This window comes from Zootermopsis nevadensis, unplaced genomic scaffold, assembly GCF_977971745.1.
Source record: "Zootermopsis nevadensis isolate Lab colony 2312 unplaced genomic scaffold, Znev_1.0 Znev_ptg000028l, whole genome shotgun sequence".
NCBI lineage: Eukaryota > Metazoa > Arthropoda > Insecta > Blattodea > Termopsidae > Zootermopsis > Zootermopsis nevadensis.
The window spans coordinates 24484369-24507263 of record NW_028259160.1 but is presented as its reverse complement, the minus strand read 5'-3'; the positions used below and the strand labels follow the sequence as shown (position 1 = coordinate 24507263).

The window sequence follows — 22895 nt, the reverse complement described above, 5'->3', positions numbered from 1 at the left end:
GGGACGAGTTGTACCACGTGAAACACGACTCATGGAATGCTCGCTGCACACGTCACGTGACCCCTGACCTAGTGGCCGGACTTACTCTGGATAAGGGCAACGAAGAACCAGAATTCTGGTGGCCTTGATGACGGATAGTGGAGTTTGATTCCGAATTTTGACGTGGCAATGGAATGGATTACAAATATTTCAGAAAGTGATGTGAAGACATGTCTTGCCACTCAAGGATAATTGATGTCTGATTTTGTAGAGGAGAATGTTGTTAACAGAGGCATAAATTAATTTAAAGGAAACGAATTTTTAATTGTTTTTTGTAAATGATAAAAATAGGTGATTCCCGCAACATTCTGAATAGGCGAAGACATTTTTTTTATCCTGATATTAAACACGCACAGACTGAAACAGAAATGAGGATGAACCATCAGCTCAAAGGTCGTGATTAAATACTGGCAGGATTGATCCAGGAAGAGTTAAATTTTCACGTTTTAAGATCCACTAACTTTCTGATTCTGTTTGGAGTAAGTTTAAATGCAAATGACACGAAACTAAGTAGCCAATCCCGTTCACTAGATTTTTCTGGTGTTCTGTCGCCCGTGATACGCGATTTCCGTCATGTTCGTATCTTACAGCTTCATTTTTTTTTACTGACTTTTGCGTAAAATTTGTGTTGAATATGCAAAAAAGAAAGTTTTATATAACTCTGACCCTTCTTTGTAACAGACGCTTTCAATCACGTAACAAACAATTTTTTATTTATATTTTTAACGTAAGATATTGTAGATGCGTCATATTGTGATTTATAAGTATTAAAAATATATTAAAATTGGCCGTCAATCACAATATAAGATAATTAAAAGATTAAAATATCATTTTACGTTCCTTATCGAGTACTCGATTTACATGTGGAACATTTACGACATGTTTCGGCTATATATAGCCGTCGTCAGGTGTTATATTATAAACTTTTTAACTGAATTACTGATTTTTACTGATATTTAATGATTTAATGATAAGAAAAATGAAAACTAAAAATCATTAAATATCAGTAATTCAGTTAAAAAGTTTATAATATAACACCTGATGACGGCTATATATAGCCGAAACATGTCGTAAATGTTCCATATGTAAATCGAGTACTCGATAAGGAACGTAAAATGATATTTTAATCTTTTAATTATCTTATATTGTGATTGACGGCCAATTTTAATATATTTTTAATTTTTAACGTAATTTTATCCTTGGTTAATATTGTTCATTGCATTACGCAGTATAGTTCTGATCTTACGTTTTAAGTCCATGTTTTATTAATATTGCAAGATTCATTTATTTGGGAGTGACAGTACCAAATGCAAATTACGTTAGATTGAAATCCACTGTCGTGGAGCGAAATAACGCCACACACTCCCTCAGGTGTTACTAAACCTCCTTTGTTTAAGCTCGTGTCGTATCAAAGGAATACCAAAGATTGAGGGCTTAGGAGAATATTTGAATTTAAGATGGCGGAAATTACATAATGATGAAATGCTTTGCTTTGGAAAACCCGAATGGTGCAGAACACTTCGAAGACCTAGGTATAAATGGAAGGACAGTATGAAAATGGATTTGTGTGGATTCAGTTGATCTGTCTTAGGGTTGCGACCAGTGAAAGTTTTGTGTGGGCGCCAGGCTTCCTTAAAAGGCAGGGAATTTCTTGCTGACTATTAGCTTCTGTGAAGGACTCTGCTCCATGGCGTCGCTGTGGTTTCGCATTTGCACTGTGTTGTCGCAACTACGTCATTTCCCTTTCGAGAAGGGAAACACCGCGTGCAGTTTTAGTCTGTGCTGTGGCAGGAGAAGGTGCCGTTGTGATTGGATATTTTGTGTTTTAAAAGTGACAAGGTTCGCGAAATGATTGTGTTGACAGCCGCTGTCACGGAGAGATCTATGTCTATGGTATGTGGTCGGGTTGCGAGAGAAGTACTTCAAGAATCAGATGCAGTTTTTTTTATCTGAGACCGGTCTGGACAGTCGGTTGTAATGCATGCTTTTCCCCCCCCATCCTAATTCCGTAGATGTTTCCAGCTCAAACACAAAGTGGTTTAAGCATGTGATATGTACTCCTGTTATGTAATTTTCCCATTTTCCATAAAAGTAACAATAAATGTCAATAGAAGTTTTGGTAGTTTGTGATTTGGGTAGAAGTTAATGAAATAAGTCTTTTTCTTGCAACAGTATGAAAATATTTTGTTAAGTGTCTTACTGGTTGTACTTTTATTCTCATAAGCATAGAGATCATTTTTGAACACACTCATCCAGAATCTTCTCTGGAAATAAAGATGTCAGGAGAAATGTGTGTGCTGCTTTTTTTTGGGGGGGGGGGGGCACGATATTGATGTCTTGCAAAAATAAAATCAATCAGTCTTGGTTATATTTTTATATGATTGTTTGCAGAAAAATACTTGGTGGAATGTTAAAAGAACATTGAAATTTAAGACTGATGTAAGGTCAGTCTGATGGTAATTCTCTCTCTTGAGCAAGTTTTAGTAAACTCTGCTTCTTTTATGAAACATCTTGGTTGATGTGTCCCCATTTAGGAGGCAGAAATGTGGAGGTTTGTGATGGAAACTTCTTGAAAGTGGCCAATTAGAGGACTAAAACAGAGATGAATACAGTAAAGTACATGGAGTTGATTAGATTGTGGCCTTCTCGTTTGTTGTGCTCTGTAGCCTTGTGGGCGCAACAAAATATTTTTTAAACCACACGACAATGAAGTGTTCACTCACATTGTCACGAAAACCTCAAACACTACATTACGAATAATAAACTCCACACACAGGCCACGTGTTATTAGGGTCATGACATCGTGGATGGGAAGATAAGAATATATTCCAGAATTTTGGTGTGTAAACCTGTGGGAAAGTTACTTGGAAGTCTTAAAATGAAGTGGAATGATATTAAAATGGATGTTAAGGTAATAGGGTCTGGAGTTATGTGTTATATGTTGGTATAGATGGTACTGCTTGATTTTTACATAATTTGCGCACACATTCTCCTGTGAAATTGAACTTTGTTTTCAGCATAATCCAGTCTTCATAATTGAATTTGTGTCATTTGGTGTGAAATCTGACTTAAAAGTCACAGGTCTGGCACTTGGACCACATGTCTGTGCTGCATGTTGCAGGAACTGAAGGAGAGCTTTAACTACGGCCTATTCTGCCCCCCTGTGAACGGTAAAGCTGGCAAATTCCTGGATGAGGAACGCCGCCTCGGAGACTATCCGTTCAGCGGGCCCGTTGGGTACTTGGAGGTAAGTCGTTCGCTGGGGTGGTTTGTGCGTGAAGAGGTGCAGCTTTTGGAATGTAATAATTGCGTTGCTTAATCTGGATGTCTTCTGTTTCCCCGTCAGAGCTGATACTGTAATGAGGATTACTTGAGTTTCTGACAATGACAAAATGAGTTCCAAAAAATTCACAGTGCCTTGAACAGTTGGTTTATGGGATGTGTAGATGCTCTTGTCAACTTCAGTAAGATGAATTAGGATGAATGGGGAAGACTTAGATGTCTTGGTCACAATAGTGGGTGCTCCAGTCTGCGTCTCTCCTGAAAATGAGCGTGGCAGTTTCTTCGCTTGTTTGATGTTAACCGTTAAAGTCTTCCTGACGTTGTCATGACAATTACGGCCTGCACACACAGACAGAAAATTGGATGATTCAAGGCGTGTGCCTAGTGTTGACATGTGCAGACGGAGCGTATTTTGTACTGAACGTGATGATCCCTAGGATAATGCTGATTTATGACAGCGACTCCTGGAGTGAACACGTGGGCAAGGCGACTTTTATTCCTCATTTGCTAGACTCCCAATTATCTTCGAGTGGATTAACTGGGGTTTATCTGGATTTAATGAAAATTAAAAATTGATTTGCATAATCTGTTGTGAAAGCTAGAACGTTTAAAAATAAAGGAAGAAATACAACAGCGACATTGTTTAACGTATTAACATAAATCAGTTGTTTATGACCGTAGAACATTATTCCTGTCCACCGTAAACCTTTTTTTAAGAAAATATTTGGCAAGTACTGTATTAAATTTTAAATATAAGCATTTCTGTTGTCACTAAATCTTTAAAAATGTGAGTCGTGTATGTCTGTAAATAAACCCAAGTATTTTTTTACATTTGCATGTTGTTCTTTAATTTTTGCAGATTATCTGGGTTTCAATTATCCGAGAAAATATATTTCACAGCTTTTCTGGGTAGGATAGTCAAGAGTCTGCTGTGTAATGTTAAGTGTCAAGACAGGCTTCGGTCCAGTGATTCTAAAAATATTGGTTTAACGACAGATTGTGTTGTCATTCCTGAGAGGAACGCTTTCAAGTTGTATGAAAGTTTTTCATGTCCTCGGTACCTTCTGTTTGTTGGCTGCGAAGACGCAAACCACAGTTAAGAATTAGGTGCACCAGATTTTTGTTTCTCAGTGTTTGAGTTTCATAAAGTTGTATGCACTGAAAGGCAAATAGCGTGAAGATGGTGGTATTACTAGTCGTGGGCTTTTACAGTATATTACTGAATGACTGAGGAAAACCATGAAATATGTGTACTTAAGATGTGGACTGAGAACAAGCGAGATGCCCGGTCCAATATTGTTGCAGCTCAAGTACAAGCGGCGTGTTTACAAGATGCTGAACCGAGATGAGAAACAGCTGAAGGCTCTGCACACGCGTGCCAACCTACGCCGTCTGCTTGATTATGTTTCCAATGGCCAGATCGAGAAGATCACGAAGATGTGCTCGAAAGGGCTGGACCCAAACTTTCACTGTCATGAGACAGGGGGTAAGTAGGTTTCTGCTGTCTTTCTGGTAGTCCCCATGCCTAAATTTAATAACAACTTCAGTTTTCAAAGCCGCTCTACGCCCTCGGTCTTTTTCTGACAATCACCGTACAGTGTAATTATGGTGTCAGTGTCTACAGTAATTTTGCAGTGCGTAGTCAAGCAAAATGAAGGGTCTCCATTTAAATTTGGACTGAATTCTGTTCATTCAACTACGTCATTTTCATGTAGCGGCTGACTAATGATAGAAAACATATATAACATAACGTAAGTTTGTATATGAAAGAGTTTTTGTTTTGAAGATTTAATAAAGGGTGTTTTCTGTTGAACCTCGATCCTTGAGTTCGTGGCAAGGTCATGTCAGCGCCTGAATACATAAAATGTAGGAAGGTGCGTGGTGGTGGAGTGTGATTCGGTTTATCGTCGATAAAATGGTGCCATATCAACAACAACAACAACATTTGCATTGGAAAGAAACAAACCACAACCCAATCTCATACATGACTTTCATGTTAATGCTAGTCTGCTGTGCTACCGGTGAATATGGACCTCAAAGTGAGGTTAAAGCATCACCTTCATTTAATTATGAAACTTCGTTCTACTTCATGGAAAATTTATTAATATTGTTAGTTTATGTTTTTTTTCCCCCTTCAAATTAGGCACACATTTTGGCATCTTTGCTCTCTTGAATTATGGCACAAACAATTGTAATTAACGGAAGGTAGAGAAAACCACATGTCGTCAAACGCAGAGAAATTGTGATTGACAGAAATTATGACACTGACATCACTTCCAAAATTTTAAACACTTGATTTTTGTTGCACAGAGTGTAGCGTAGGCATTAGACATAAGACTGGTTCACATTGTGTCATCGTTTGCAGAAACGCCTCTGACCCTGGCCACCAGCATTAAGAAGCCAGGAAAAGTGCTAATAGCACTGGTGAATGGAGGGGCTCTGCTCGACTACCGTACGCGGGATGGGGCTACTGCTATGCATCGTGCCGTAGAACGGAACAACCTGGAAGCTGTCACCACTTTACTGGAGCTTGGAGCATCACCCAACTACAAGGACACGAAGGGGCTGACTCCTCTGTACTTGGCAGTGACATGTCGCACTGACCCCATGCTGTGCGAGGGTTTACTTCACGACAGGGCAGCCATCGGGGCACAGGATCTTCAAGGCTGGCAGGAAGTTCACCAGGTGACACGAGCTTAATGCCTTTCCGCATGTCGGCTATCCTAATAATGTTTGAGCCATCGGACAGATTTCTGTGGATTTTGAAATGGATTTCATGCGATTGCAAATCCTCCCAATGGCACTGTCAGTGTCATGATTCTGAGATATGAGCGACAATATTGTCATGTAGTTTAGGCCTTGAAATTTCAAAGAATATAAAATAATGACAGTGAAATTTATAGAAGCTTTTTAATTCATAAGAGCAAGTGTGAAACTATTGAAACCGCGTAACTAAATCTATGCAGCAAAGTCCTTTTTGGAAAATGAAAGATTGTTGAGCTATTAAAAAAAATTCCACACCTTTCGAAGTTCGTGGGCAGAGTCCTCGGCAAAAGAATCAGATGGTCCAATAGATGCAGTGGATGTGAGATAAAATTGCGGAGTACGGAGAGCGGTCAGACCACGAACTGTGCTTTGTGGCATTATTACATAAAAACAAACCAGAAAGTTACGCATGAATGAAGCAATTGCGTGTACAACATTCCATACAAATTTTTTTTTTTTTGGGGGGGGGGGAAATTTATGGGAGGGGCAGGCAGATCAACCAGAATAATTTGACGTTAACATAACACAACAACATTACAAAGGAATACACTGTGTAATGTTTAAATGGTTCGTATTGAAACGTTATATGAAGGTGTTCAGGTTGTGACGTAGTGATGCTGTTGAAGGCGCTGAACGCTGTATTATCAGGCAGTTTAGTTACTTGGTTCCTTAGCTAATTAACTAGCGAGTAAGTTGTTCCAAAGCAGGGTACATTTTCAGTGGGTTGTGTTTACCACGAGGGATTTCTGAGGTGAGATTTGTGTGCAGGCCTGTCGGAACGGACTGGTGCAGCATCTTGAGCAGCTCTTGTTCTATGGAGCAGACATGAATGCACGCAATGCATCCGGCAATACCCCTCTGCACGTCTGCGCTGTGAACAGCCAAGAGAGCTGCGCGCGTCTGCTTCTGTTTCGGGGTTGTGAGCGCGATGCGCTCAACTATTCCAACCAGACTGCATACCAGGTGGCAGTGATTGCAGGCAACTTGGAGCTTGCCGAGATCATACAGAGCCACCGTCCTGAGGATACCGGTGAGTCGCCTTGTCAAATTCTCTGCATGGTCGTGGTGAGAGCGGGGTAACCCCAGGGGCACGGCACATCTTTACCCCTGGGTCTGTTTCTCACCTTAGTAAGTGCCGTCTCGCTTTACCAGGTTTCATAATTGCAGTTTGTCGATTACGTTGGGGTGGGATACAACCAGTCGCATGCGCATTTTCCGCAGTTTATATTAAATTAATTTCGCATTTTGTGTCCACATTGTAGGATTCATTTTCAGAAGTTGTGATTGTTTGCGTTGTGTAGTTCATATTTGTAGTCGAGGAACGCGTACAGAAGTTTTTAGGGCGATCCTCTTGGAAAGTGGCCGTTTGGAAGACGTAGCTGGGAGGATTATATTGGTGTGAAAGGTGTTCAGTAAGTCAATGCAAGTATGCAAATGTTTGATGCACCAAGGAGCGATGGGTAAATCCTTATAATTACGCATCAGTCGAGACATTTGCCCCTGTGATAAAATGTCTGTGATTGTGTTATATAAGAAATTCCTGTATTTCCCATTATATCGACTTACTGACTGTGGCACTACAGCCCGAAGCCGAGCCTTGGCATTTATGAGTGGTGTGTGACAGTCCCACTGTCTCTGCACAATTTTTACTCAGTCCTGATTTGTCTGCTAGAGCCATCTAGTAGTGAATGAGGAGAGACTTGTCTGCGGATCTTCTGAGGATTGTGTACCAAATTGAACTGCTAGGGATTTTATTTTCAGTGGCATGTCAAACAACAGTATCAGGTTACCCTCGTAGGAGTGAGGACACGAAATAAAGGAAGTCAAGTCGAACAGTTCTCAAACAAAACACTCGCATTGCCCAAGCTTATATATCATTCTGTAGGAGAATGTGAAATAATAAATGCATGGAACAGGAAGTTTAAAATAACAGTGACATGAAGGAGAAAGTAAAGTCAGTTTTTTGTAATAAAAATTTGGTGGAGACCAAAAGAAGGTGATTGCAGAAGCGGAACATTAAATATTTTAATAAAACAGAAGACGCACAAACATTTTTTTTTATAACAATACATATATTTATTTTTCCAGTCTATACACAAAACTTGTTTTAAAATAATGTTGTTAAAATTATTTATAACATTTACAATATAAATTGCATTATGTTATATTTTATGGCGCTTTTCTGTGTCGTATAATATTACATTTATCACAGCGCTTTTGATTTCGACGACATGTTTCGATGTTTACCACATCATCATCAGGCTTATCAATTCATATATTTTTAAAAACTATTGTACATTTTTGTGCATTGCGTTTATTGATTTTTAATTTTCAGTCTTCATCTTGATTTGGAGTATGCATTTTGATGTTCATTATCAGGTTGTATTGTGATGTGTCGGACGTCTGATATCCACAGACGATAAACTGCAACAAACATGACGCAATTAAGATATAATTTTTTTTATATAAGTATAAAGTTTGAAAACTTGAATTTTCAAATATGTTTTAAACTTGAGGAAAATGCAGGCAATGTATGTTGTTTTAGCAGAATGAAGTGAATAGCAGATCCAAAGGCTGATTCTTTGCGACTAAGTAGCGTAGTACTCATTCATGTAAAAAGTTGTCTTGATTAGCATATCGAATAAATTTGTGTAGATAGAAGGATAAATAATAATAATAATAATATTAGTATTATTATTGTTATAACATTCTTGCTGTTGGCAAACACGTAAATAAATTAATTGAATTGAATTTGGAAAGGTTGGGAATATCAACAACGTCCAGCAACACATTTTCTCCAGGTTGAGCAATGTCGACTGTGATGAGTCACTACATGACTCTGCTGACTGTTTCTTATTGGTCCAGTATCAGACAGGGAGACTGAGCGGTGAGAGCTAGCGCGTGTATTAATACAATGAGCATTTGCATTACTCGTCATGTCAGTCCCTGAAAAGTTGGAAAATAATTTTATGCTCTTTCGGCTGGTTGTCTGAAGAAGATTTAATTGGAATTAAAGTTTTAAATCTTATATGCTTATAACATGACCAAAAGCAGATCGTGTTAGCCGCGAACGTTACGTGAACACAGCTCAAAGTGGTCGGTAATGAAATGCATTTGCAACATTGTATCATAAAGACGGTTTTCTGTGTTTATGGTGTGTATAGAATCTCGTCCTCTTTGTCCGCCAATATTATTTGTGAGTAAAATGAGTAATTGAAACCTGGTAAAGTTGTGTTTGTGCTTGCTTGTGTCTTGGGTTGGTTTGGTGGTGATGGTTGTGTAGGCCCACGTAACAGTAGTTGGTGGTTACTAATGGGTTACGGTGCTTGCCTTGCTCTGTCGCTAACTTAGAATCTAGAAATTGGAGGCAACTGCACCAGTTATTAACAGGTATATAATTCGTCTATTGCAGTAGCCTTTGTGTGTGGTGTGCAGTGTTTGTGTACACGCTAGACCATATATCATATACCGAGATATGTGTCTAGGAATCTGTCCTATACAGTGCATTATTTCGGTTTCTTTGAAAGATGTTTTTTTTGTTTGGCCAATGAGTGAATGAGGATTTCCTGCTTTCTGCATAAGTACCTGACCTCTAAGGCAATGTCCTACGTAAGCGATAAGAAGCGAGCAGTGCGAGCTGCATAAGCAGCATGGGGTGTCATATGACATAAGGGAATCGCTTGTTGTGTCCTAGGTGAGAGAAACACACGGCCTTCCTGCGCATGCCCCTTCCCTGTACTGCACAGTCAGAGCTTATCTGCGCATGCGCCTTCCCGGCCAGCGCTGCGATTCGCGCGAAAATATCAAAATATTTGATCTCGGAATCCGGCCGCTTTACTCTCTTGACTGATTCGCTGTAACCTAGGACAGCGCCACACAAACAGCCAGTTTGATATTTCCGCTTCACCCACGCAAATCGCACCGCTCGCATTTAATCGCTCACGTAGGACACCGGGTAAGAAGTCCTAGTGAGATCGAAGTTACTTCTGTTGGACTCAGCTGTCCTCATGACATTCCTCGATTGTCCTTAGTCCCTTTACCAGAGGCTGGGATGTGGCCTTTATGTACCACAACTCCTTCCCTGTTCATTCATGATTGATTATCTATTATTCAGGACAATCTTTGCGGTTCGTGTGGTGGTATGTAATCTTCCAGCTGAAACAGCATTGTTATAAAACCAAAAAATGATTTAGCCGACTGAAATAATGCACTACATAGGACAGTTTTCTTATGTACAGCATAGCTGATGTCGCTATGGTATTAGAATGAAGTATATTCCCATCTCACTGGAAAGTGAGGCTGAACACTTTTTAGTAATACACGAAGATTGCTGTACACGTGATATTTTACTTCCCCAAATGTATAGGATCTTATGTCTATGGTCTAAGTATCTGGACAGCGGGCACGTGTTCAGTATAGAATTTTGACTCGTGTAGGTTTGTGTTAAATTGGTCGGACAGTTCTGTTTGCCGCATAGTTGGCCTTTTCTGAGCTTGCGCAGATCCCTTCGTGACACTCAGGTGTGCCAGTCCCGTAGTTGAGAAATGCTTGCGCAGAACGCGGCACGTTAAGTTTCAGCATCCGGCTGAGGCAACGAACTCTGTACTCCCTTCCAAATAAAATAATAATGCGTTTAGCTTTGGCGTTTGCTGAATGCTGTTTTGTACAATCCTGTGTCGCCCGCCCTTGCCAATTCAGTTTCTGAGCCAGCTTTTCAGGGTTACCGACACGTCCACAAAAATTGTGATTTTCACCAGGATCTCGGAAATGTCCTCCTCCTCGCGTTTGATTATAACTGTCTTATAATGCCAGCTGCGTCCCTTGCAACTCACAAGATTCAAGTCCACATTAAGTTTCTGTTTTGATGTTTAAATTAACTTATTTAATTCAGATGCTCTGTAGTACCTTGAGCATTGTGAAGGTCATTAATTTTTACCAAGGATTAATATCCTGTTGTTTAATGCCCCTTGGTTTTGTTATAGAACCACGAAATTTGGATAAATGTAGTGAAGAGTAAATTTCCCTCTTTCTTGTGTCTTTATGCTGTCAAAAATATGTGGTCAGCCTGTACCAGGTATATTTAAGTTTAATGCAAGATGGTAATTATGAATTTAATATGCAGTGGTCTTTATTTTGAAAATGTGCGCAACAAAATATTATTAATTTCTATAACTGTGGCCTGAACACTTTTTTTTTTATCGACATTATATATTTAAGTATATTTAAATGTGTGCTAATATTTACGTCTTTATATAAGTTGGAAGTCTCTCTTGTAAATGTTTACACATTATTTCATATGAAATGCCATGAGATTGAACGAGGACATCTCGGAGATCTTGCGTGGGACACGGCTCTGACTTGACTTGATGGGGAATGTTTTGCTTGCTCGTAGCAGCTCCTCTGCTTACATAACCTCACAATTGAAACTGAGCCGTACACAGACACAGTGCAGTCCTAGCCTTGGCTTCTGCCCTGATAAATGTGGTTCCTCTGTCAGAGTGACTTGCCGGGATGTTTGAGTAAACGTTCCCTGCGTGACTGTGATAATTACAGGCTGGTTCCATGTGCAGACTTGTTCAGGTTAGGGAGGTAATGAAACAGTTGTCTCCAGATGTTTTGCGGCTTCGAATAGAAATTTTGATGCAGTTCACCCAATAAAATTCGTCATACTGCTTCCACCATTTTGAGCAACGCTAAATACAACTGACTGGCCACTCTTTCATTTACGTTATGATATGTGTGTACACAACTGCACATACAGCATTAACGTGTCTTCAGATTCTGCCGAAACTGGAAATTATCCTCTCATTATTTCTGGTGCTTTGGATCCATTGCCAACAATCGAAGCCAATCGCTGTCCCTGGAAATTGAGTTGATGCACAGCTCTTCACGTCTTAGATGTGCAGGTTGTAGACTGGGGCTTGTGTCTCCCCAATAGTTGTGAGGGTTTTCATGCATGCCCAATCTTTGAAGTAGAAAATAATGATTTTGTTGAGGGGTACTGATGGGGCCGGGCCCACTTGTGTTTGCAGTCCCGTTTCGAGAGCCCCCCAGGTACAACCCTCGCCGTCGGACAGCAGGGGGTGGGGGGGCGCCTCATCATCACCACCACCACCAACACCATCCTCACCATTTCAGCCATCATCAAAACCTTCCACACCTGAACTGTATGCCATCAGACCCCCTCAATTTGGAGATGCCACCTTCCCCATCCCCATCGAACCGTTCGCTGCCGCCCTTCAGCTCGGCCTCGTCGAGTCTGAGTGAGACAAGCAGTGGGTCGACTCAGCGCAGCGTCGAGGACAGTGCAAGCTATGTGACAGGTAGGGGCTGTGACGCAACCATCACCACCAAGGGGATAAACATTGGGCTTAATCCTGTAACACTCTAACAGGTCAGAATTGTTTAATCTGAATTTTAAAATTGTCGAACTCAGTCTGACATTTGACTTTAACGTGATTCTCCAGATGTTGAACTGAGTTTTACGAGGACCTGAGAGAGTTAAACTATACCGAGTAGCAATAAATAAAGTCTGTGTGCATCTGCTGTGGCATTATCTTACATTTTTCGTCCCACAGTTCGCTGAATGGGAGATGTAAAAATGTTTCAGCCCTTTCAATGTCAGCTGGTACATACATGCTGTTAGCCTGTGAGTCGTATAGTATTTATTTTAATGTACATTCTAGAGGCAATTTTGCATGAAAATGCCTTGTATCAAACGCTGTTTCAGTCAGCAAGGTTTACCTTTGGTATCGCTGCCTTTATGCCTTCGGAAGAAGCCACAGTGAAGAAAGGAATAGAGACCGACAAGCAGGTTATTTCCATTATGGCCTCGTTCTGATGCATCATGTAGTATTAAAAGGGTCAATGCGTTTAGATGCTGGTGTCATCTCCTCAGTGTCGCAGTCAAGCTTCTGTAACTTGTATATGAGGAATGATAAGACACGCCCTCTTGAGGCTCTGTGGGACACGTGTGACCGTAGGTGAGGGGGGACATGTGGACTACAGGGGTGGCTTTTTGCTGCCTGCAGACAAGAGTCTCGGGGACACTAGTGACATCATCAGCGACAGCTCTGGCGTCGGTACATCTAACAGTGACACCACAACACAAGGATCTGTCTCGATTCCCAACATGACCGTCGTCTGCCTGGAGAACTACAGTTCTGGGCTACCTGGGCACCTTCTGATAACCCAAGGCGATATTTTGGAAGGTAAGCAGTCGGCATGTGTCACGTTAACAAGGGATACTTCTGGTATTGTTAAAAACTTTTAGTGGACTGGATATACAAAATGCATACAGAATTTAAATGGCAAAACCTCTTGCAAAGTGGTTGTTCAGAAGTTTTGGGGGTCAGATAATATTGGGACAGATCTTGTCTTGGTTTGCTTGTTTGCTCTGGAAATTGTTGTGGTGAAATGCGAGATTACAGACGGGTTGGAGGAGGCTGTGTCATGGCTCTGGTAGTAGAGTGCCAGCTTCTCGTAGGAAGGACCTAGGTTCAGTCTGAGAGCAGCCTGTGTAGAATTTTTGGTGTGAAAAGCGAAGTACTTAGCTTACTTATTCATATATCACCACTTCTGAGATATACGACTGTTGGCATGTTATCTCAATGATGGGGTCTGAGTTCTGACGAACACTTGCCTGGACTCAGACTGAAGAAATGGTATTCTTTGTGGTTAGGTTAGGTTTTACAGTCAACTCAGCTGCAGTAATTGTTGAGACTGTCAGCAGTTTCAATAAATCAAACCAGAACTTCACAGCGAGACTGAATCAGACCTAATTATAATTTTGGTACTTACATTTCTTCCATGCATAGAAGAAATGTCTTTACTGCCATGATTTACTCTTCTGGAATTAGGTTAGTGGCATTTCCTCTGTGCCACATGCGACAGCTAAACTGTTTGTTATTTGAAAGCCAGATTGTGGTTTGTGAAACTGATGCATTCTACCATTCATACATCTTGTGTCTCTGCAGTGACTGGTACAACAGATTGTGGGCTGCTGGAGGGTGTGCTGCATGGGCAGGGCACAGGCTTGTTCCCTGCGCATTGTGTGCGGGAGGTTGTTCCGCCCCAGACACTTCCTCAACCTGTACCGCCTCCGCCGCCGCCTTCCATAATGACAGTCTCGCGAACAACCAGCAGAATTCAGGGGCGCAGAGAATCGATGCACAAGCACTTTGCCACTGCACCACGCCTTAAGAAGCAGTGAGTAATACACCAGAGATGTCTTAACGCTATCGCAAACTAATAATTACAATTTCTGATGTATAAAGTGAAATGTTTTCTGCGTGGCATAGCCAGGACTTCCGCCATGATCGTGAGACCCGCCGATAGTGGTTGCTCCTGCACCCATGGTTACGCCAAGATATATTTTTGATCCAGGCTTGAGTTCAAGCCACAACGTTCACATAATTGTGACAGAGGTCTTGAATTCTACTGGTTTAAATTATAAGAGCTTCTGCTTCTACCTTATGTTAATTAAAAAGTAAATTTCATACGTACCAGTTTAAAAAAAAATTCCCTCACAAATACACTCAGCTGGTATAAATGATTATTTGTATGAGAAGTCAGCAACAGTTTGAATCTTGGGTTTTAATTGAACATTGATGGTAAGTTAACAGTTGATGCTGGAAACTAATTTCAGAGTATTTATCTCACCAGGAATTTTCTCAGTAATTTAAGGATTAAGGCACTCTCATAGAGACCTGAGATCACAAGATTGTAATGGTTCTCTAAACATTTATGACAGCGGTTCATTCAGTATAACAATATTATGCTGGACTGATGCGTCTAACTATTCGGAGTTGGCTCTGCTCCCATCTTCAGTTGATTGGTTGGCAATATGCTGTGGCAGTTGGCATTGAACTTGGGGCGTTCTGAGCAATGGATTCATGTGCTAAACACAAGGCAACGTGGGTGGCCTAATTCCCTAAGTCCTGCATATCAGACGTATCTCAGACAGTGGTAATACCAAAAACATGCCGGCGATTGAGACTGTAACAGAGCAGAGCTCCATCACATGAACGGTTTATTGAATTTTATTCATTTTACTGTGGATGTTCGTCAGACTCCTACTGTGCTGGCCATTTTGTCCATTTCTTGTTACCACGTGGTTTTATCACATCTCGAAATATTAATATTTTGATGATATTTATGTATTTATATATTTATGTTCTCTGTAGCGTATTGTGAGTATCATCTAGACCAATGTTTCCGAACCACGGTTCTGCAAAACATCGTCTGGGTTTCCATGAAAAGTCGTGGAATAAATAAATAAATAAATAAAAATTTTGAAATTATGAAATACCACTAAGTTTCCAGATATCCCTCAAACTATCTTAGGAATTTTTGTCCAGCGATTGGCAGTACTGGAGTAATCTCCATGCATTATTAACTGCCTCTTGGTTGTGGTTAGTTTGTATTTAAGATTTAACATTAAAAACAAAGAAAGAAATTATCTGCTGTCTGCCAACGAAGAACTGAGAGTTTTTTTTTTTTTTGTCAAAAATTCAGCCAAGAATTCAACATTTTAACAAAAAATATAGAAGCCCAAGTGTCACACTGAAAGTAAACCTTTTATTGACTTTGGAAGTGAACCTTATTTTGATTTTCAAGTGAACTTTATTTTGATATTTAAAAAAAAAGTTATATAATAAAAAGACAGGAAAACTGATTCAGTTCTGTTCTTAAAATGTAAGCTGGTCTTACAGATATAGTAGCTCTTTCCAAATAAAGTTTCTTGACAGTAATTTAACAGTAATTGAATTTCACTCTGCTTTATCAACTTTTTCCGGCCATAAGGGTTTTCATAGGTAGGGGTTCCTCGGGGTATGAAAAATTATTTTGGGGAGTTCCTCCACTGAAAGAAGTTGGGAAACTCTGGTCGGGACTAACAAACTCAACATCGCGTCATATCGAAAGTTGTGAATTGCAGCTGTTTAGGAAGTTTATGACTGAAATCTGCGTGTCACAGGTTACCCGCTGAGCCACGCACAGTCATCCTACACCGTGCCCGTAAGGGCTTTGGATTTATCCTGCGGGGGGCTAAAGCCATGTCCCCACTGATGGAGTTGCAACCATCAGAACGCTGTCCTGCCCTGCAGTACCTGGATGATGTGGACCAGGGAGGAGTGGCTGACATGGCTGGACTCCGCAAGGGGGATTACTTACTGGCTGTAAGTTTAAATTTCGGGAAGTCGATCGGTATTTGGCGTATCTTCCGCTATAGCTAATGTAGAAACTCGTCTTGTATCCATCCTGTGTGCACATATTGACTAAAATTCACTGTATGTCCCTGTAAATATTTGGTCTGAGACCCAAACTCGTGTCAAAGATGCCTTATGTGGTATGGAGGTAAAGCTCATGCCATTCTCAGTCTTAGCGCTAGATTGGAGCTAGTAATCTGCTTTTTGCTCCAGTCGCTATCAGCCACAGTGCAAGAGAATTTCATGTTCTGAGCGGGGAGTCCGAGGGAAAAATGGAAGAGGGCAAATAAGACTGATGAAATTAAGTGAAAAATGAGTGTGTGAAATTGTAACTTATCTGCTCTCCAAGACAATGTTGAAAACAAAAAGTATGAAGCAGTCGTAGTTTTGTGTGTGAAACCTAGTTCGTTTCTTTGTTTGAGGAAAGTACTTGAAAAAATTTTGACCTGAGAGCTAGACTTTTACAATGAAGAACTTTGTTAGTTGTGATGGGCTAGAAATGTTTCTCAGTTATGGTGTTTGTATGGAATTTTTCTTTTTTTTTTTTTGGGGGGGGGGGTTGGGGGTCGTGTAAAAATTGTACTGGAAGACCAATGCATGGATGGGAAACTAATATTAAAATGTGCAATGTACAAATTTCATGGATCATTTGAGACTGGATTTGCCAAAAATCAGTAGAAAATGTAGAATTTTGATGAACATGTGAACATTTATCCATAATTTTGTATTTGTGAGTGTGTATCTGATCTCTGTGCCTTTCAATAAACAGATAAATGGAGAAGATGTGTCAGCAGCATCACATGAGCATGTCGTGGACCTGATCCGTTGTTCGGGAGATCTGGTGTCCATGACGGTGGTTTCACTTGGGGCCACTGCCCCTGGGGGTGTACCTTGTTCCAAATCGTCTACTCTTTTGCCAGGAAGTGGCGTGGCAAGTCATCACAGACAGTATGCCACACTGCCTCGTAAGATGAATACTTCAGCCGTTACTACCGTAGGTAAGTGCCATCTGGTCTGAATGCGGAGTCTGGCTAACGTTACAGAAGTTTGTAACATGTCTGTGTACGTAGATCAACAATACCTGGAACTTTCTATACATATCGTATGAAGTAAATGTTAGCACGCATCTATGATTGTCATCACCATCAAAATAAAATACAAGTTTTTTGTTTACCATTATATTATTTTACATTAATAAATTTGAACGTATCATCAGAGTCATATCTTTTTGGAAGATTTATTATGACTCAGAATTTCTGGGTACTGGATTGATGGTGAAAATGTTGGTCTCACGGCTGTAATATTGGTTTTATATAATTATCATCTCTATTATGGTGACTTCAAATTGTAAGCAATTCATACCTCACACCCTATTGGCATATTCATCGCCCTGATGACGGAGGCAGTATGACCTCCGAAACGTTGGTTAACATCGACCAGACTACACAGCGCAACAACCCAGAAGACGGAAATCTTCATACTCTGATGACGGAGGCAGTATGACCTCTGAAACGTCGGTAAACATCGACCAGACTACACAGCGCAACAACCCAGAAGACAGAAATCTTCATACTCTGATGACGGAGGCAGTATGACCTCTGAAACGTCGGTAAACATCGACCATACCACACGGCGCAACAACCCAGAAGACAGAAATCTTCATACTCTGATGACGGAGGCAGTATGACCTCTGAAACGTCGGTAAACATCGACCAGACTACACAGCGCAACAACCCAGAAGACAGAAATCTTCATACTCTGATGACGGAGGCAGTATGACCTCTGAAACGTTGGTTAACATCGACCAGACTACACAGCGCAACAACCCAGAAGACGGAAATCTTCATACTCTGATGACGGAGGCAGTATGACCTCTGAAACGTCGGTAAACATCGACCATACCACACGGCGCAACAACCCAGAAGACAGAAATCTTCATACTCTGATGACGGAGGCAGTATGACCTCTGAAACGTCGGTAAACATCGACCAGACTACACAGCGCAACAACCCAGAAGACAGAAATCTTCATACTCTGATGACGGAGGCAGTATGACCTCTGAAACGTCGGTAAACATCGACCAGACTACACAGCGCAACAACCCAGAAGACGGAAATCTTCATACTCTGATGACGGAGGCAGTATGACCTCTGAAACGTCGGTAAACATCGACCAGACTACACAGCGCAACAACCCAGAAGACGGAAATCTTCATACTCTGATGACGGAGGCAGTATGACCTCTGAAACGTCGGTAAACATCGACCAGACTACACGGCGCAACAACCCAGAAGACAGAAATCTTCATACTCTGATGACGGAGGCAGTATGACCTCTGAAACGTCGGTAAACATCGACCAGACTACACAGCGCAACAACCCAGAAGACAGAAATCTTCATACTCTGATGACGGAGGCAGTATGACCTCTGAAACGTCGGTAAACATCGACCAGACTACACAGCGCAACAACCCAGAAGACAGAAATCTTCATACTCTGATGACGGAGGCAGTATGACCTCTGAAACGTTGGTTAACATCGACCAGACTACACAGCGCAACAACCCAGAAGACGGAAATCTTCAATTCATACAAAGTTTTGTGAAATATGGTTATTGCTTCAGAAAGCTGCATTCGTACATGCACACGCCCGGTGTTTCTACGCAAAAGATGAAAATTAATGTTTCTCCTCTTTACACTGAGTCATTGTAATTTTCTTGTTGAATGAGGATGTAGGAATGATATTGGCAATGGTTTAATGTTGTTGCATTTCTTGAAGGTCGCTCTCCTGCACCACTGCCTCCAAGACGAGACCCCAAGACGACGCTGAGTGTAGGACGAGCGAGGGCGAGATCCATGGTAGCTGGTCTAGGTAAGCTACTCGTCTCTGGATACTTAATCGGCATGAGTCAGTTATGGAACACGCGCATTAGAAATAGAATGGTTTTGATATTGTTTCAAAGTAAAACTTGGTGGGGTAGAAATAATAGTTTGGAAAGAAGACAGATCAGTGCTACAGATGTTGTGTGACGGACTGTGACAAGGAAAAAAGAGATGGTTGTAAATGGTGATATTTTAATTCAGGATTTCAGAATTTGTCACATGTGATGATTCAAACAGTGCTATATCAACTGCGGTGGTCAGTGGTCATAGATGGGATGAGATGATCGCATACAGTAAACTGAAGAAGAAATGATTTTATCCTGAAAGAATGAGCGGAAGCCTTAATGAGATAGCTTTTTTCCCTGGTGGAGTTATGAATCAGGTGCCTCCTGATTTCAAATCTCAAGATGGACGAACTAATGAGCATGGCCTGATTACCTTACATTTGAAATGTTTTTTCTGATTTTGAGCACATTCAGAGTGGTCCTCTGGAGTGAGGCCAGAACATATGGTAAGAAGGAATCTTTGACGTTGCCCTACTTAATCTTTGCGTAAAAATTCAGGAATGTTGTGTGACCACCAGAAAGTCACTAGGATATTTTTATGTGAACTTCATTGCCTTCGACAAATATTAGAGAAAAAGTAGGAGTATAATGGGTCAGTACAGCAGTTATCCGTGTGTGTTTGGAATACAAAAACTTAAGTTAATTAAGATGTGTATGCATGGGGTATCTAGTAGAGCTTGTGTAGGTAACCTTCTGTCGGATGGCTTAAAACTGGGATGCTTTATCCCCATTGCTCTTTAACTTTGCTCTAGAACACGTCATCAGGAAGGTCAGAGGGAATCAAGAATGGCTCGAATTGAATGGTCTGCACCGGGCCCTAGCCTATTCTGATGACGTCAGTTTATGGGGGAGGGTGTGGGTACCAGAACCAAAAATGCAGAAACTCTCCTCCAGGCGAACAAGGAAATAGGCCGAGAAGTAAATACATGGGCGAAAAACAGTGGAACATAATTATGAATAAAGTTTTTTCAAAATTCAAGTATCGGGGAACAACTGTAACATATAGAAATGAGGTTCATGATGAAATTAAGGTTAGAATTCATTTGGAAAACGCTTGTTTTTATGCAATTCAGAAACTGTTATCGTCTCGTTTGCTACCCAAAACACTAAAAGTCAGGATGTATAAAACAATGGTTTTGCCTGTTGTCTTGTATGGCTGTGAAACACGGTCTCTTACATGGAAGGAAGGACGTAGATTACAGGTGTTTAAAAAACAAGGCACTCTGGAGGATATTTGGACCTAGACGGGATGAAATAAGCGGGGAATTTAGAATATTACATAACGAGGAGTTGCGTGAATAGTGAGGATAATGAAATCTAGGAGGCTCTGATGGGTTGGAAATGTAGAACGCAGGAAGGAGATGGGAGGATGTCAATATGGGCCTTAGGGAGGTGGGCTGTGAGGATGGAAAATAGATGGAGTTGGCTCAGGATCGTGTCTGATCGCGGGCTTTGGTGTTTTCGGTGTTGGACTTGTGGGTTCTGCTACCAGAGAGTTAATTAACTTCAGCTGATAACAAGACTAATTGCGTTTCTGAATTAGTTTTTACATCAACATTAAAGGTGTAATTCACAGTTATCTTTAGTGCACTATAATAATTTGCAGAAAAAGAACATTGAAATTACAAATAAAATAAATTAAATGGTTTCATAATGGGAATTACTTTCAGTGTACATTTATACAGAACTCCTTACTGTTATTATCACAGCAGCAAAACAAAAATTTCATTGAATGTGCTATTTCATTGATATATGAGAATTTCTGTTATAGAAAACATAGTTATTTAACAGGGTATTTTCAGAAAGGACTTTCAGTTCTAATTGTATTTATTTACTAAAATATGTGTTAGATGTTGTTGTTGTAGGATTTGGGGTTTTCACAATGGTGAGTACAAAGATGGCTCTCATCTGCTTTGTAGAACCTTGTGTTCTGGTAGAAGTTTACCAGTCTATCATTACAGAAACCATATTGGAACAAATCACATGGTTTTAGATGTGGAACAAACCATATCTGAAACATTGGAACCTTAAAATATGCTACAACCACTTAGTCCCGTATCTCTTCCGAGTCATCGTTTGCAATCACCTTCCCTTGTCTTGCTCATAAGTTGCAAAGTTCACCCACGTTGTGCAGCTCTCAGTACACGGTTTGGACTGGCTGTTGCAGAAGGTGGTGGGGAGAAGGATGATGGCGAAGACCTGGAGCCAGATGGATTGGTGGGCGGATCAGCAGGGACCACTAAGAGCAGTTCGGCTGAATCAATCCACCAGCAACAGGGACAGAGTTCTGTGGGGTGCAGCACGCCAATGCAGCCTCGTACTGCCTCCATACGGTCGCGTCCCACGTCGAGCCGCATCACTGCCGCGGAACTCGAGGAGCTTTTCCAGCGACAGCAGGGCTCAGGCAGTGGTAACTTAGTCATGATGATCATAAATGAACGGTTGATACACGATTCTGGAACAGAGGCAAATACGACTACAGTGTGACGGATAGGATAGATGTTGCCCATGCATGTTGAGACGTTCATAGTTGTGGCACGTAGAAATATTGTTTATCTGCCGTTAGACTAGCAAGCGTGATAGATTCCAGGAAAGAGCACAGTTCGTGGAAGGATTTGAGGTGGGGATTTGGGTCACCTGAAGCTGTCGGCTTACATCCAGTTTTGCCAAAAGTCTGTTTTTTTTATGAATGTCAGTAATGGAAATGGCGCAGATGATATGGACAGCGTATGGTGAACTGTTGTCACAATCAAAGGTACTTCAGTTGGAAAGATAGGAACTTCATTCTCCCTCTGTGGTGGCTTAACGAAATTGTAATTGCTATCAGGAACTTTGAAATGTATTCTTTAAATTAACAATTAATAGCATGCACTAAACAATGAATAAGTTCTCTATCTGTACATTACCTGACAGAAACACTGCATAAAAATTTAAAATTGTTAACGGTTTTTTACTAATATTCAATGTCCGAATTGTGTAGAAATGATGAACGGAAAGAAAGTGCATCACTTCAAGTACTGAAAATTTGGATGTGCATTATATTTGTGAGCATATGAAATTGAGGCACGCACAGTAGTCTTTGTTTTCAAACTCTGTACATGATTTAAACTAAAATAATCTAGAACTTTCCATGCTGTAAAATGTAAATCACAGACTCTTACGTAATCTACAGTAATAAAACATGTGCGCAGAGGGGATACTGCGTGTGAACATTGCACTAACATGTGTTATCTGACATCTGTTAACATCTGACTTATACAGAGTGTCAGGGTGAGCATCCAATTGTTTGTCAGTGTGCTACCCACTATCATTTTTTCTTCTCTGGTGAATGGGCTTGGAAGGGGGTTGACGCCCTCCTGAGGCTCCATATTTAGTGAGGAGCAGTTCCAAGGTCTTCCCAGTATTTACGTCTGTACCTAACAGCCCAACCACTACCCCAGCAATGTCACTCTAACATCAATGCAGGTGATGGAATTGGTTTATATTAGGATAGCAGATCGATCATGTAACAGAAATTGGCCAGCTATAGCCAGGGATGAGGAGGGGAGTGATGGGGCCATGTCCAGCCAAAAAGGAAAGAGTCCTTTTTTGAGCAGCTCAGACAGGAGAGAAGGAAATGGGGGAAGAACTTGTTCCATTTAGGTGACCAGAAGGT

General features: G+C 40.9%; 1 protein-coding gene across 10 annotated transcripts in view; it reads left to right on the top strand.

The window, feature by feature from the left end:
* Nucleotides 1–22895, top strand: part of Prosap (SH3 and multiple ankyrin repeat domains prosap) — a 94684-nt gene that overhangs the window by 63064 nt on the left and 8725 nt on the right. For 5 of the 10 annotated variants that reach the window (XM_087357446.1, XM_087357451.1, XM_087357443.1 and 2 more), the window contains 11 exons: nt 3161–3286; nt 4627–4807; nt 5687–6006; nt 6856–7117; nt 12120–12410; nt 13071–13298; nt 14064–14295; nt 16064–16265; nt 17065–17293; nt 19072–19164; nt 21408–21650. In XM_087357446.1, coding sequence (XP_087213572.1) covers nt 3161–3286; nt 4627–4807; nt 5687–6006; nt 6856–7117; nt 12120–12410; nt 13071–13298; nt 14064–14295; nt 16064–16265; nt 17065–17293; nt 19072–19164; nt 21408–21650 — 2407 coding nt within the window. Of the gene's footprint in view, nt 1–1826; nt 1933–3160; nt 3287–4626; nt 4808–5686; nt 6007–6855; nt 7118–12119; nt 12411–13070; nt 13299–14063; nt 14296–16063; nt 16266–17064; nt 17294–19071; nt 19165–21407; nt 21651–22895 lie in introns of those variants that run through there. The other 5 variants (XM_087357449.1, XM_087357448.1, XM_087357453.1 and 2 more) reach the window with 3 other exon arrangements.